The 12999-nt window shown below is 42.1% G+C and overlaps 2 protein-coding genes across 2 annotated transcripts; one reads left to right on the top strand and one right to left on the bottom strand.

Annotated features, from left to right (window-relative positions):
- Window positions 1–2124: 2124 nt before the first annotated feature.
- cox7b (cytochrome c oxidase subunit 7B) lies at window positions 2125–3849 on the bottom strand. Its single transcript, XM_080014310.1, has 3 exons — window positions 3705–3849; window positions 2378–2493; window positions 2125–2284 (listed from the first exon to the last, which is right to left on the bottom strand). Exons 1-3 carry the CDS (start codon window positions 3739–3741, stop codon window positions 2198–2200), a joined length of 240 nt encoding a protein of 79 aa, XP_079870436.1. The 5' UTR covers window positions 3742–3849; the 3' UTR covers window positions 2125–2197.
- Window positions 3850–5791: 1942 nt separating this feature from the next.
- On the top strand, window positions 5792–12650 carry pgrmc1 (progesterone receptor membrane component 1). Its single transcript, XM_080014293.1, has 3 exons — window positions 5792–6096; window positions 9582–9737; window positions 11336–12650. The coding sequence occupies exons 1-3, from the start codon at window positions 5793–5795 to the stop codon at window positions 11428–11430; spliced, it is 555 nt and encodes a 184-aa protein (XP_079870419.1). The 5' UTR covers window position 5792; the 3' UTR covers window positions 11431–12650.
- The last annotated feature ends 349 nt before the right edge of the window (window positions 12651–12999 follow it).

The raw sequence follows: 12999 nt of genomic DNA, 5'->3' as shown, positions 1-12999 counted from the left end.
TGACCTCCGACAAAACGTCACTGATTCTGAACCGGTCGACGGGTTTCAGCCTCCACTTCCCTTCGCTGTGTCACGCTTCTCCTCACCCACGTTAGAGCCTCTGCAGTGTACGTTGCTATGGAGACGGCATGCAAGTTGCCCGAGATACTTTTTTTACATATTGACACAAAATACTTGAGTGCGACAGTGTCACATCACGTTGCCACGGGCAACGCTAAACAGCCTCCAAGTGACTCATGCAAACACTCTTCAAATACTATCTTTTAAATTCTAATACTCAAAACTCTCTATAAATACTCAATACCCACTATAAATACCACTAAAAGTAGTTTTCCACAGGTTTTTCATGATTTTTGTTCAAATTACATTGAAATGTACGAACAACATTGTATGTAGACAATAAATGCAAAAAGAGCTTGAGATGGAGATTCAGATATTTTAAGCCAAGCGTTGAGACTGTTGGCCGCCTTGCAAATGTTTCGGAAGCGGAGTAGCAGTCTCCATGGCAACGTGATAGTAAAAGAAGCTAAAAGTTTCAGAAACATTGAGAACGTGTCTCACCTGCTTTGTTTCAGTTCCTGTTCTTGTCAGTGGAATAATCTCAATTTATTTCATGTTTTTGGAGGATTTATTTAATTTTAGACATTTAATGGAGCTAAATTAAGTGTAACATTAGATTGAAGGTCTCTCTCAGTTGGAACACAGTTGGCACTCAGATCACTCTGTGTATAAAATGGTGTCAATTCATTATTTATATAAGACCTTTTTATTTAAATGCTGACGTGAAAACAGAATGAATGGTGCAGTGTTTCTGTCACGCTAATGCCCTGCTGCTCCACCAGCTCGGGCTGGGCCATGCACCCTAAATCAGATATTTGTTTTTTTGGACAAATCACGGTTCATAAGGTAAAACTCCGCTGCGGGATTTACAGTCAACCAGAGATTTAGTGCAGCTGGAGATAAAACATAAAAATGGGGTTTTTACTTTCTGAACCCGGAGTTTTCCCACCTCTAATTTAATGGTATTTTGGGTTACTGGTGCTTTCATGAGATATTTACAAGAAAGGAATATCTGACCCCAAACCTTATTCATGTGGATATTATGAGCATTGATTAGAACAGCTTGAACATATGTTCAGAAAATTGCATGACTTCACTGTAACGCTCCTTGAAGACAACATTTAACTGCATCGCCATGTGGCCAGAACCACAATGACGACCGATCTAGTCTCATATCATCTTGATTTTACTTCAATATAACTGCTAAATTATTGGGATTTATTGTGTTTGGGTGCTTTGTTTTCTGTTGGACTATTTTTTTATTTTATTTTTTTTAACAACACGAAATGTAAAGTCCAGTGCCAGTGTTGACAGGAAAATCTCCATCAATAGCCTGTAAAGTAAAAATATTGAGAAAAACAAAATGGTTTTGCTGACGTTTTGCTGAAGAAAATCCAGATTCAGAAAGTAACTCCACTTCAGGATTTAGAGTGGTGTGTATTTACAGATCACTGCAGCTGGAGCTAAAACATGGAAACAGGATTTGTATTTTCTGACCCTGAACTGTACTGAAATGTAAAGTTCTCACAGAGCTTGTGACAGGTTATACTGATACTGAAAGGTGACCCATTTGTTTTAAATGGTTTTATTCTATTTAATTCTGTTTCATATTCTGAAAACACAACATAAAATGGATTATATGGATTTAGCATTGTGATTATAAAATTTATTTGCGGGCCCAATTCAACGACACATCATAAACATGTGGCGGACCGCCTTAGATGAGTTGGGCGAGGCGGATGTGAGGGGCCTCCCAAACCTCCCATGATGAGGTCTGAGATAGAGAGAGAGAGAATTAATAAAAAGATTGTTTTGTTTGATGTTAAAGTTTACATCCTTATACAGGTTCAGTGTGATGACCCTCAGATGGATTCTAGAAGACAGGATTTGAATGGGCAGGCTGTGTGTCAGATTCCCGTCTGTTCGCATGTCTGAGCTAACGTTCAGATAACAGTGCTGCTCTGACATTCAAACATTACTTAAACTCAGCCCTCAGGCGAGGTGCTACCAATGTGTGATGACGTAGATGCAGTTTATCGTGTAAATGAATCAACCCACAGCAGACTCGGTCAGACCAGTTTAATTTACTAGGGAGCAGCAGCTGTACAAGAGGAAGGATGACGGAGGGACGGGCGCTTCACTCCTCCTCCTGCTGCCGCCACGGCTTGGGCATCACTTTCCCGACCGGAGACAGGTTCCAGGTGATTCCAGTCTGAGTGACCACCTGCAGGGAATAGAACCCATAACCTTGCGAGTGCCTTGCTCCCTGGCCCTTCATGGCCCAAGTACAGTACTGTAGTAGTACCGCGGTACTTACGTAGGTCCACACGGCCGTGCAGAAGACGGCTCCTCCCACCATGAGTCCGGTGCCGTACTTGGCGTGGAAGCTCTCGGGGACCGTGGACACATGACGGACCTGGCGGGCCGCCTGGCCTGCGGGGAGGGGGGCACAGCTTTTACAAACAGGAAGGATGACGGATCAAATACCCGCGAAGACGACAGTATTCGGGTATTTGGTCTGTTGTTAGACAAACAAAAAAAAAATTATATATATATCATTATTATTCATAACATGAAAATATTGAATTCAAACTAATGGAATGGAGAATCTGAATTGTAAAAGCGTATGCTGCACATCCCTCTCCTTTATAAACAGAAACTTCCATGGATCTCAACATCCCATTCCAACGCAAGCGAATCAATACACCAGTAAACGAGTTCATCTGAGGGGTGAAACGGGCGGCCAGACGGATCATTAATCAAAGTGATCCATGTAAAACGGACAGTGTCTGGGTGTTTCAGTCCTTGGCTGCTGTCTTATACTTTTTAGATTAGATTCAACTAACTGTGATCGCACAAGTACTGAGGCAACCAAATGCATTTTTGCCATCCTGGTAAGTGACGTATCTAGGAGCGGTGGGCTGCCATACAGCGGCGCCCGGGGAGCAGTTCGGGGGTTAAGTGTCTTGCTCAGGGACACATCAGCGCGCTACCAGGAGGAGCCGGGGATCGAACCGGCAACCGGCCGATGACTTGTCGACCCGCTGCCCGTAAATAACATTTAAAAACACAGCTCTGATCTGCGAGAGAAGCTGCTGTTTGGCTGTAAACGAGCCGACGTTTCGACGCGACCACCCAGCGCCACGTCCCTGCTATTTCACAGCGCTGCGCCTCTGCGTCTGAGTATTTCGCAGCGGCGGCAATGACAACATATAACGTTGCACCTTGTTCGTGCGTCATGGCCTCGCGGGTGGTTCCGTGTTTTTAAAAAAAAAAAAGGTGTTTGTTTCCCCAGCGGAAGGGCAACGGACCAACCATTAGCGTCACACACCCAGCTGCCCTATCTGCCAATCTTCTGCTGTCACACACATCAGTGGTTTACGCGGTCAATTAAACCGCGGATTGTTGACGTTTGTTTCCAAAAGGACGACGGAGGACGAACAAGAGCATCGAAGCCAAAGTTGAGTGAAATGAATGTCAACGAACTGCATCTTGTCCTTGTCACCGCAGACTGTGAGGTCACCGAGCGGAACTAGTGTTTAGCAGCGATTTAGCATCGTTCAAACGTCGCTGCTATTAAAGAGTCACATAATAAACATTCAGGGTGTTGAATTCAACCGTGATGGACGCGTAGAGCTTCTTACCAGACATGTTTGCAGCAGCTTTAGCGAAACGGAACATGTTGCTGCTCGGGACACCTCACACTGGAGACAAGATGGCGCCGCGGAAGCTACGGGGAGCGAGCGGGACCAAAATGCCAGGAGACGGGCGCAGAGCGCGCGTTCTCGTGTGTACGTCACCGTGACGTCAGCATCAGGTTTAACGTAATGCAGTTCTGACGTGACCAACAAGGAAAGCAACACCTTTATAAACGCACTATGAATACACGCCCGGGAAAAGCCGCTGATTGTTGGTGTTGTGCTTCCCTATGATGTATTTTGTTATACTTTATTGTATTCAAGAGTCTAAACGAAATAACCTCTGTGGGGTTTTTGTTTTTCCACTAATAGATATGGGTGATTCCTTAACATTGTATTACTGTAAGTATTGTACCGAAATCTTACATTAAACTAATTGCAATTATTTCAGTTTAAAGTTGTGTAAAGTCAGATAACACTGTTCTGTTTTGACTGACAGTCATGTTCGTTTTTAGGCCTCGCTGTCAGGACTCAGCTGTTCCCGGGGCCTCGCCTGGGATTGTTCAAACGGATGACGTAATGTCATGTTTGAGAAGATGGAGCTTTTTTTATATCCACGTTTTAAGGGTGACACAAAAAAGGCCCCTCCGGTGGTTCACTGCATATATGTATGAACGTATGTATATGTATGTGACGAATAAACCTCTTGAATCTTGATGCTGGTGTAAAACGGTTGTTAATTCCGGGATGACAACGTGCTCTTCTCCTTTCAAACGTCTCCCGCGCGTCCTACTACAAGATTGGGTCCTTTCAATCAAAATGGCTGTTGAAGTAAAGGCCCGTTTTTAAACAGCAATATTGTGTCGCACCAGAGGATATAGGATTTAGGGGACAAAATTGAACAATTTAGTACTTTTTTTTGTTGTTATTTGCATTACCTTCTGGAGTTTAATTGATATAAATGGCCATCTGTGAAATAATTGATATGATTATTGTTGGAAATAAGAATTATTTTTGTTTTTTATATAAATGTTCACTAGTTTGACTGAAACGTCCAACAAATGTAATTATTCATTGTTTAAGTTGAGTAACATGATGTCCATAGATAGATAGATAGATAGATAGATAGATAGATAGATAGATAGATAGATAGATAGATAGATAGATAGATAGATAGATAGATAGATAGATAGATACATAGATAGATAGATAGATAGATAGATACATAGATAGATAGATAGATAGATACATAGATAGATACTTGATTAATCTCTGGAGGGATATAGTAGCGTTACAGTAACTCTCATAAAAAAAACAATTCACAAATATAGTGAGGCAGCAATGCACGGGTCCAGGATAGTCGCGTTTGGCACGGATTACAATTTCCTGAGTTTCCCCCCCATGAAATGCAGCATAATCTTCTATCGAGCCGAATTCAAATTTTTCGAGTTCCCGTGGAAGGCAGCATTGGTTCAAACTAATTCTCAGAGTTCCCGTGGAACGCAGCATCAGCTCCTGCTGTCTTGTATAGCAAAGAACAATTGTTAAACAGAATGGATGATGATGTCACAAAGCGCCCGGCTCCACCAACCCAGGTCCCTTCATTCGGCTACTTCTGGTACGTTGAAATGCCCCCCCCCCCCCCCTCCCCTAATTCCTGCTCCAAATATAGATCAATGTGGATCAAACTTTGACCACAAAATGTCTGGACTGCCCTAAATACACCGACGCTTCATTCGTGTCCGTGGGTTCGGCGGTTGCTGTGTGCCAGGCACTTTCAGCCGGAAGAATGCCAAGGAGAAAAATAATCATAGAATTCAGGACAGAAACAAATACAAGAGAGATGCAACTGAAATGAACAAAAATTACATACAATTTAGCAATATACTAAATAACCCTAAAAATGAGCAATTGCGAATAAAAGTAAACAATGACAAGAAATTAACCCTAAAATAAACAATACTAAACATAAATAAGAACAATTTGGCAATGAACAGTACGTGTAAAAATGAACAATTAAAAATAAAATAAATGAGGCGTCCACTCCGCCGGGCTCCTCCCTCTTCCGGGTCTTGGGAGCAGCTCAGTTCAAACATGGCGGCGGAGGGAGAGCAGCAGCTGCCCGTGGAGCCGCAGCCCGGAGTCCTGCAGGAGATCTTCACATCCCCGCTGAACCTCAGCTTGCTGGGGCTCTGCCTCTTCCTCCTCTACCGGATCATCCGCGGGGACAAGCCCGCCGACCTGGGCGAGGTGGAGAAGCCCCTGCCCCGCATGAAGCGGAGGGACTTCACCCTGTCCCAGCTCCGGATCTTCGACGGGACGCAGGACCCCCGCATCCTGATGGCCGTCAACGGCAGGGTGTTCGACGTGACCCGGGGGAAGAAGTTCTACGGCCCCGGTAACTCCAATAATATGCATTTCAATACTTTTAAAATTATTAAGTATAATGTACTTTATTGTTTCGATGTTTGAAATACACTCGTACGCCCCAGTCCCAGAGACGGAGAACCAGGCTGCTCCGTGCTGTAGTGGGAAATACTTCATAGTTTGGTGTGATTTTTGCAGGACTTTATGTTTGTTTTCCTTCATTTTTAGTCGTTTTAGTTGATTTTGTTTTTGTCTGACTTGTTTAAAAAAAAAAAAAAAAAAAAGTGTAAAGTCACCACAAGTCCCAGGCGACGCCACGCCCACTCCACTGTGTGGAAGTTCACCTCGGGCTGTAAAACACTGTTTGTTCACTGGGGGACCGGAGGGAATCCAGTCTGTTTGTTTATTCTCTGTTTGTTTATTCTCTGTTTGTTTATTCTCTGTTTGTTTATTCTCTGTTTGTTTATTCTCTGTTTGTTTATCCAGATCAACACGTGTAAACTACATTTCAATACTCCCAATTTGGACACTAAAACCGCTCACGTTCGAGTGTCCGGCTGAACAGATTGAGCTGTTTGGGATATTGATCAGGATCCCAGAATTCGATCCTGTATCCCTTTGTCGACATTTCGACCAACTTCTCAGTTTGCATTTCAAAGATATGTCACCAAACAAACTCAGTCTGATACTGGAATTTCATATATCGATTCAATATCTCCTTAGAGATAAACACTGTTTTACTTTACTTAACTAAAAATAATAACACAATAATATGCGTGCATGCAATAATAATAATTATCAGAAGGTATTGGAGGCAGATGATCCGCTGTGGCGACCTCTAACGGGAGCAGCCGAAGGAAGAAGATCTAAAAATAATAATTACAATAATAAATATAGATGCAGGCAGTAATGCATGGGGTCCAGGTTCGCCCCGCTCCACAAACTAATCACAGTATGCCAACGTTCCTAACTTCCGTTAAATTTCCACCGGCTCTTCACCAATTCCTGCTCTAAATGTAGACCGATCTGGATCAAAGTTGAACCACAAGATGTCTGAAACACCCCGGTTCCGACGACACATCAACCATGTCCATGGAGTCGGCGGTTGCCGTGCACCAGAAACATTTAGCTGGAAAAATGCCATGGAGAATTATAATAAAAATAATATAAACAATAGTAAAAAGAATCTGAACAAAAACAATAGGGTCAGGCCTGTGCAGGTGAGTCGTAGCAATTGCATCAATTGAAACAAAGCCAAAAAACGTAAATAAACGATAAATAAATAACGTGAACTGGAAACCCCCCATTAACCACTAATTATACGTTCACTTACTCAAACTCTTGCAAACATTTCACAGCTTCGTAGGAACGGGGGGCGGGCAGTTTACAAAGGTAACAGACCTGGGGCCTACTGGCACGAATTACAGTTTACAGAGTTCCCGTGGAACACAGCATCGCCTCCAACTGACGCAACTTCCTGCTTGAGTCACAGTTTACAAATTTGGAGCGCTTTCTTAACTTTTGATTGTGTGGGCAGGGGCACACCAGCGCCGTGCTCGACACCGATCTGTATTCCCTATCTACCAAAATTGGATGATGTCACAAAGTCTGCTCCACTACTTCCGGTGTCCGCTTATTCAGAACAAACGTAAACTTGGACCACAGCGTGTCTGGACTGCCCTGAATACAATTCATTGAGCTTCAGTAGTTGAGTGTACGTGGGTTTCTAACGGTTTCTTGGCGCCAGGCACTTTCAGCTGAGAATGGATAGAAGAATGATTAAAAAAAAAAAAAAAAATCGGAACAAAAACAATAGGGGTCCAGAATTCTTAGTTAAATTAGGTAAAATTCCATCTCAAATGAAGGAAAAAAGTATTTAATTCAAGTGTGAAATGGTTGCAAAACAAAAAACAATGTACCAATTTTAACATTTTCAAATCGATTCAGAAGTTGAATATGAATATTGATTTTACTCAATGACATTTACTTCTTTTTGACCCCGCGCTGGAGACCGTGGATATGATTTAACCTGCTGAATCTGCTTCTACTTTGACCACCAAGCTCACTGTGACGCAACTCAGTATATAAAATGCAGATTTAGAGGCTGAGCAAAGCAGCTGATGAAACACCAACATTAAATCAAGAATATACAACAATATACATGTTTTTTTCATTGACCTTGGAGATTTTATGATCTTGCTTTTTTGTTGGCTTATTAATAGGGCCCGACCGATAGGGACTGTTTATTATTTTTTTGTCACAGATACGATTTTAAGGGGCAAAAAAAATCCCATAACTAATGCCATTTTTTTTTTCTGCATTTGGCAGAAAATAAAGGGTTTTAGGAAAACATTGCTTTATTGGGGAAAAAAAATCAATGTGTATGAATGACATACACACAAGATAACAAAAGTATTTTCTATATTAACTTAACTCAAATAAAATAAGCTTGAAACATTTAAATAATGAACTCAAATGACAGCATTTACTCAACAAATCCAAAATAAAAATAGTATTTTATTCCAAAAACGTTTTTAAAATCCCGCACCTCAATTTGTCACTGGTTTCTTTTTGTCCGTCTTTTACAAAACAATTCAAGAACAGACCCTGTAGGAGGGAACAGATGAGATGGTGACACGGCCTGTCGCCTTAACAGATTGCATTGTGGGTAACGTAGGAGCCCCGCTGGCGCATGGACGTGGTCGTTTACTACCTGTCCTCAAATACATGCAGGTCCAAAGAGTACTGCCTCACGTTGACTCTGTGGAACACACACACACACACACTGTGGAACACGCACACACACACTGTGGAAGTTCCCAACAACACGGTTCCGTTCAAACAGACTAAACACTGCGTGTGAAAGCCCTCAAGAGATATTTCATCCAGTTTATAAACCTTTGGGACTAAAATAAAACAGACAAAATTTCAGACCCGTTTGAGCTGCAACCAAGCTCCACGTGTGAAGACACAAACACACACAATATGTCTTCGACTGACTTGGGTTTAAGTAAGGAATATCTTCATTTAAACGTTAGGGCTTAACCCCAGCAGGGATGGATATAATGTTACAGTGGTCCTATGCTCGCTGTTCGTTTAGCGGAGCTCGCCCACTATTGACACTGACGATCCTTTAATGGTTATTTAAAATTCTCCAAGGTGACATTAAATCTTCTCTAAAAAGAAATGTCAACGAACAAATGTTGACTTAATTCACTATTTTGTTAAGCAATGGAAAGTTAAAAGAGCTTGACTTCTACTCGTGGCTTCTAAATCTGTTCATGCCTGGTACAACAACTGATAGGATGTAACCGTTGTCGATAGTTCCCCGGAAATCAAATATCGGCAGATATTTTCCGCCTCCCGATAATATCGGTCAGGCCCAACTTTTAAAAATGTGTTACTGGTACTATGTACTATGTTTACTGGTTTACTGGTTCTGGTATTAATATGGATGTTGTGCTGTAGTTTGGCCGTCGTCCCGGTGTTAATCTGGCTGTTGCGGTTGTCTTCCAGAGGGCCCGTACGGGGTGTTTGCGGGCCGTGACTCCTCCCGGGGTCTGGCCACGTTCTGCCTGGAGAAGGAGGCGCTGAAGGAGGAGCACGACGACCTGTCGGACCTGAGCTCCATGCAGCAGGAGAGCCTGGGGGAGTGGGAGACGCAGTTTGACCGTGAGTTCCTCTGGAAAATAATTTGGAATAAATAGTGTGGGGAAAATATCAACTTTGAAATAGATATTTAACAGTAATTTTGAATAAATAGTATGTGGAAAAAAATTAATCTAAAACTTAGTTTGGAATAAAGTTTTGGATTCAAAATTTTCTTTTTTTTTTTTTTTTTATAAATAATATAATAATGTTTCATTTTTATTATTTTTGTGAAATCATAGCCAATATATTTTATTTGGGGCTGATTTTGGATGTATTTATTTTTATTTTCTTACCCGCCACCTGGTGGGTAAAAAACGGCCTCCAGCCTCGTTGTGCTGTTTGTCTTTTAACTGTTTTGAATATTTTCAGTTGGAACGGTTTGTTGTATTTCTTGAACCAAATAATAATCTTTGGTTTTATCCCTAAATTTTTATCACAGACAAAAAGTTAATATAATAAAACATCAAACAGATATAAACAGATATGCTCAGCTTGTTTTCTACTGTTTTTTTCTTTCTGTTGCTCTGACCCTGAACAGTCGGTAAGAAAAACACCACGGCAGGCGCGCGCGCACACACACACACACACACACACACACACACACACACAGTGCCCTCCGCCTGTGGAACAACGCCGACACAGCGTCCTCGTCCCGTCCACCACTCGCTCTCCGTTGCTGTCGTCGTTCCCTGGGGACCCCAGATGTTTCCCACAGAAGCAGGCGGGTCTTGTAGCTCCCGTGTGTCAGACTCATTGTCAATTATTTTCTTTGTTGAAACCAGATTTTTAAGTCCTTTTCCAAAAAGGTGGGCCGTCGTATCACCGGAGCCGTCTTATATTTGGGTCGATACACAATCTTATTTCTTATCTTATTTTTTTCCTCATGGGGGATGCAGGTGCTGAAACCAAAATCTAAAATCCTTAAGTTTTTTTCTTTTGAGTCCCAACGGACCCCCACACGCCCCCTGGTGGCACGCAGCACTCGTCGCACCAGTCGCGCAGTTTTTGCTTTCGATTTACCGTCTTGAGCTGCCACCTACATCCCATCCCCCTGACTCCATGCTGCTACACATGAACGCACCATGAACCTTCACTTTCATAGACTTTCCCTGTTTTTGGCCAGATGGGTTAATTAAATTAGTCTTATATTATGGTGAGGGCTGTTTGGATTAGAATTCCATTAGGATTTGATTCGGGTGAGATTATGGTGACATCGTATAAGCGTTAGATGACGGCTTCACAAGGGTTGGATTACATTTGGGTTTCATTATTTTAGAGTAAGGTTAGATTGGTGTTTCATTTGGTTGTGTTAGATTAGCCTGAATTAGGATGAAGCTTTCATTGGGATTAAGTTAGGGTAAAATGGGGGTTGTATGAGGGTTACGTGAGAGTTATAATATAACTATATTCTAACGATTTTGGGTGTGTGTGTGTGTGTGTGTGTGTGTGTGTGTGTGTGTGTGTGTGTGTGTGTGTGTGTGTGTGTGTGTGTGTGTGTGTGTGTGTGTGTGTGTGTGTGTGTGTGTGTGTGATTAAACAAACAGGAAGTAGGCATGCTCATTCTCCCGCTCTGTTTGGTCTGAACATTTATATATATATTTTTTCCATTTTCTCAACAGAAAAGTATGACTACATCGGCAAACTGCTGAAACCGGGCGAGGAAGCAACAGAATACACGGACGACGAAGAAGGGCGAGACAAAAAGGCTGAATAAAACAAAATTTCTCCTCAATGACCCTAAAGGCTGCTTTATAGTTCTGCGTGGTGTAGCCGCCGTGGGTCTCGCAGAGGTCCCCTCCGTAGCTGGCACGCACCTATCCTGGAACGTAACCACACGTCGGGGCGCCGCAAGAGCGCCAGAGCTGTGATTGGTCCACCTTTTTCCCCGCTCGGTGTTTCCAGTGTTTTCCGGTTCACATCGCGAACGAGGAAAGACAGGGTGGAGCAGATGGAGGGGGGCTGGCGGAGGAGGCTCCTAAATATGTACATTTATACGACGCATCGACTTCCAATTCTAGAGACCAACAAATGACACTCAATTTGTAGCGCAAAATACCCGCGATCCGTTTTTTCAGACGTCCGTGCCGGAATAGGCTCGACGCTGCCATCTGGTGTTTCGGCGTCTACCTGCGTAATCAGCGACGCTGAACCATGAATACAAGCACCGGCCTGGACGCCCACGGCGGCTGTTGGACGCAGAACTATAAAGCAGCCTTTCGAGCCTCTAAGAGAAAAACAGATGTTCTGCGTCTGGATCATAGAACACGATGAATGGTTTTAATATGCATCCTAGAATCTGAGATTGTACCAAAATCCAGCGGCGGATAAGAAGTTTGATGATAGACGGGTGGAGATGGCGATGGGCTGCGTTGTCGTGGAGACCAGCACCCGCTGCAGATCAGTGCGTAGCATTGAAAAACCGTCGGCGCCGCGTCTGATTATCTTCCATTTTATATTGTGTATTATATTCCCGGTTATTAGGCCCCTGGTCTGTTGAACCTCTTGTACCCATAGTTAAACTGACAACGACAAAATGTCTCTTAATGATTTTATACCCACTTAGGTAGAGCACAGCGCCACCTAGTGACACCATCAAGGTACCTCCTCTATCTGAAATGATTTTAAACATTCTGTTCAAAAGTTTGAAGTTTGAAGTGGAAGTTTTTTCCTTTTTATCATCTAGTTCCAAGAGATAGTTTAATATCTGTAGTCTAAAGATGCGGCTCGAGGGTGGACGTATTAAAGGGAGCTTCATGATAAAAACTGTAGTTTATCTAGATATCAAAGTGTATTTTATCATCTTATTCACTGTGATGAAGCTGCTGGGTTCTGTGACGTGGGACGATGAATTTAAAAGCAGAAAGGGAAGCAGAGACAGACCCAGATGGGGAATTTAACACTGTATATGTGTGTGTATGTATGTATGTGTGTGTGTGTATGTATATATATATGTATATATATATATATATATATATATGTATATATATATATATATATATATGTATATATATATATATATATGTATATATATATATATATGTATATATATGTATATATATATATATATATATATATATATATAATATATATAATATTATATGTGTGTGTGTGTGTGTTAAATTCCACATCTGGGTGATAAGGTCTTCCATGTCTGAAAAAAAATCCACTCAGGAAAGTTGGTTGATTGTGCTGGAAAGCCGGGATTCTTTCCAACTGTTTGTATTCAATTAGTAACAAAAATATTCTTGTAAAATAATTATCTTTGATTAATAAATGGACGTCA

Source organism: Zeus faber (genome assembly GCF_960531495.2).
Source record: "Zeus faber genome assembly, chromosome: 14".
NCBI lineage: Eukaryota > Metazoa > Chordata > Actinopteri > Zeiformes > Zeidae > Zeus > Zeus faber.
Note: the sequence above shows the minus strand (reverse complement) of the source record. Positions and strands in the feature narration are given on the sequence as shown.

Coding starts and splice junctions, on each gene's coding strand:
- cox7b (XM_080014310.1), bottom strand. CDS start 3,741: ATGTTCCGTTTCGCTAAAGCTGCTGCAAACATGTCTG. Junction 2,494..3,704: donor AGCTGCTGCAAACATGTCTG/GTAAGAAGCTCT, acceptor CCCTCCCCGCAG/GCCAGGCGGCCCGCCAGGTC. Junction 2,285..2,377: donor GCACGGCCGTGTGGACCTAC/GTAAGTACCGCG, acceptor TATTCCCTGCAG/GTGGTCACTCAGACTGGAAT.
- pgrmc1 (XM_080014293.1), top strand. CDS start 5,793: ATGGCGGCGGAGGGAGAGCAGCAGCTGCCCGTGGAGCCGCAGCCCGGA. Junction 6,097..9,581: donor GAAGAAGTTCTACGGCCCCG/GTAACTCCAATA, acceptor GTTGTCTTCCAG/AGGGCCCGTACGGGGTGTTT. Junction 9,738..11,335: donor GTGGGAGACGCAGTTTGACC/GTGAGTTCCTCT, acceptor TTTTCTCAACAG/AAAAGTATGACTACATCGGC.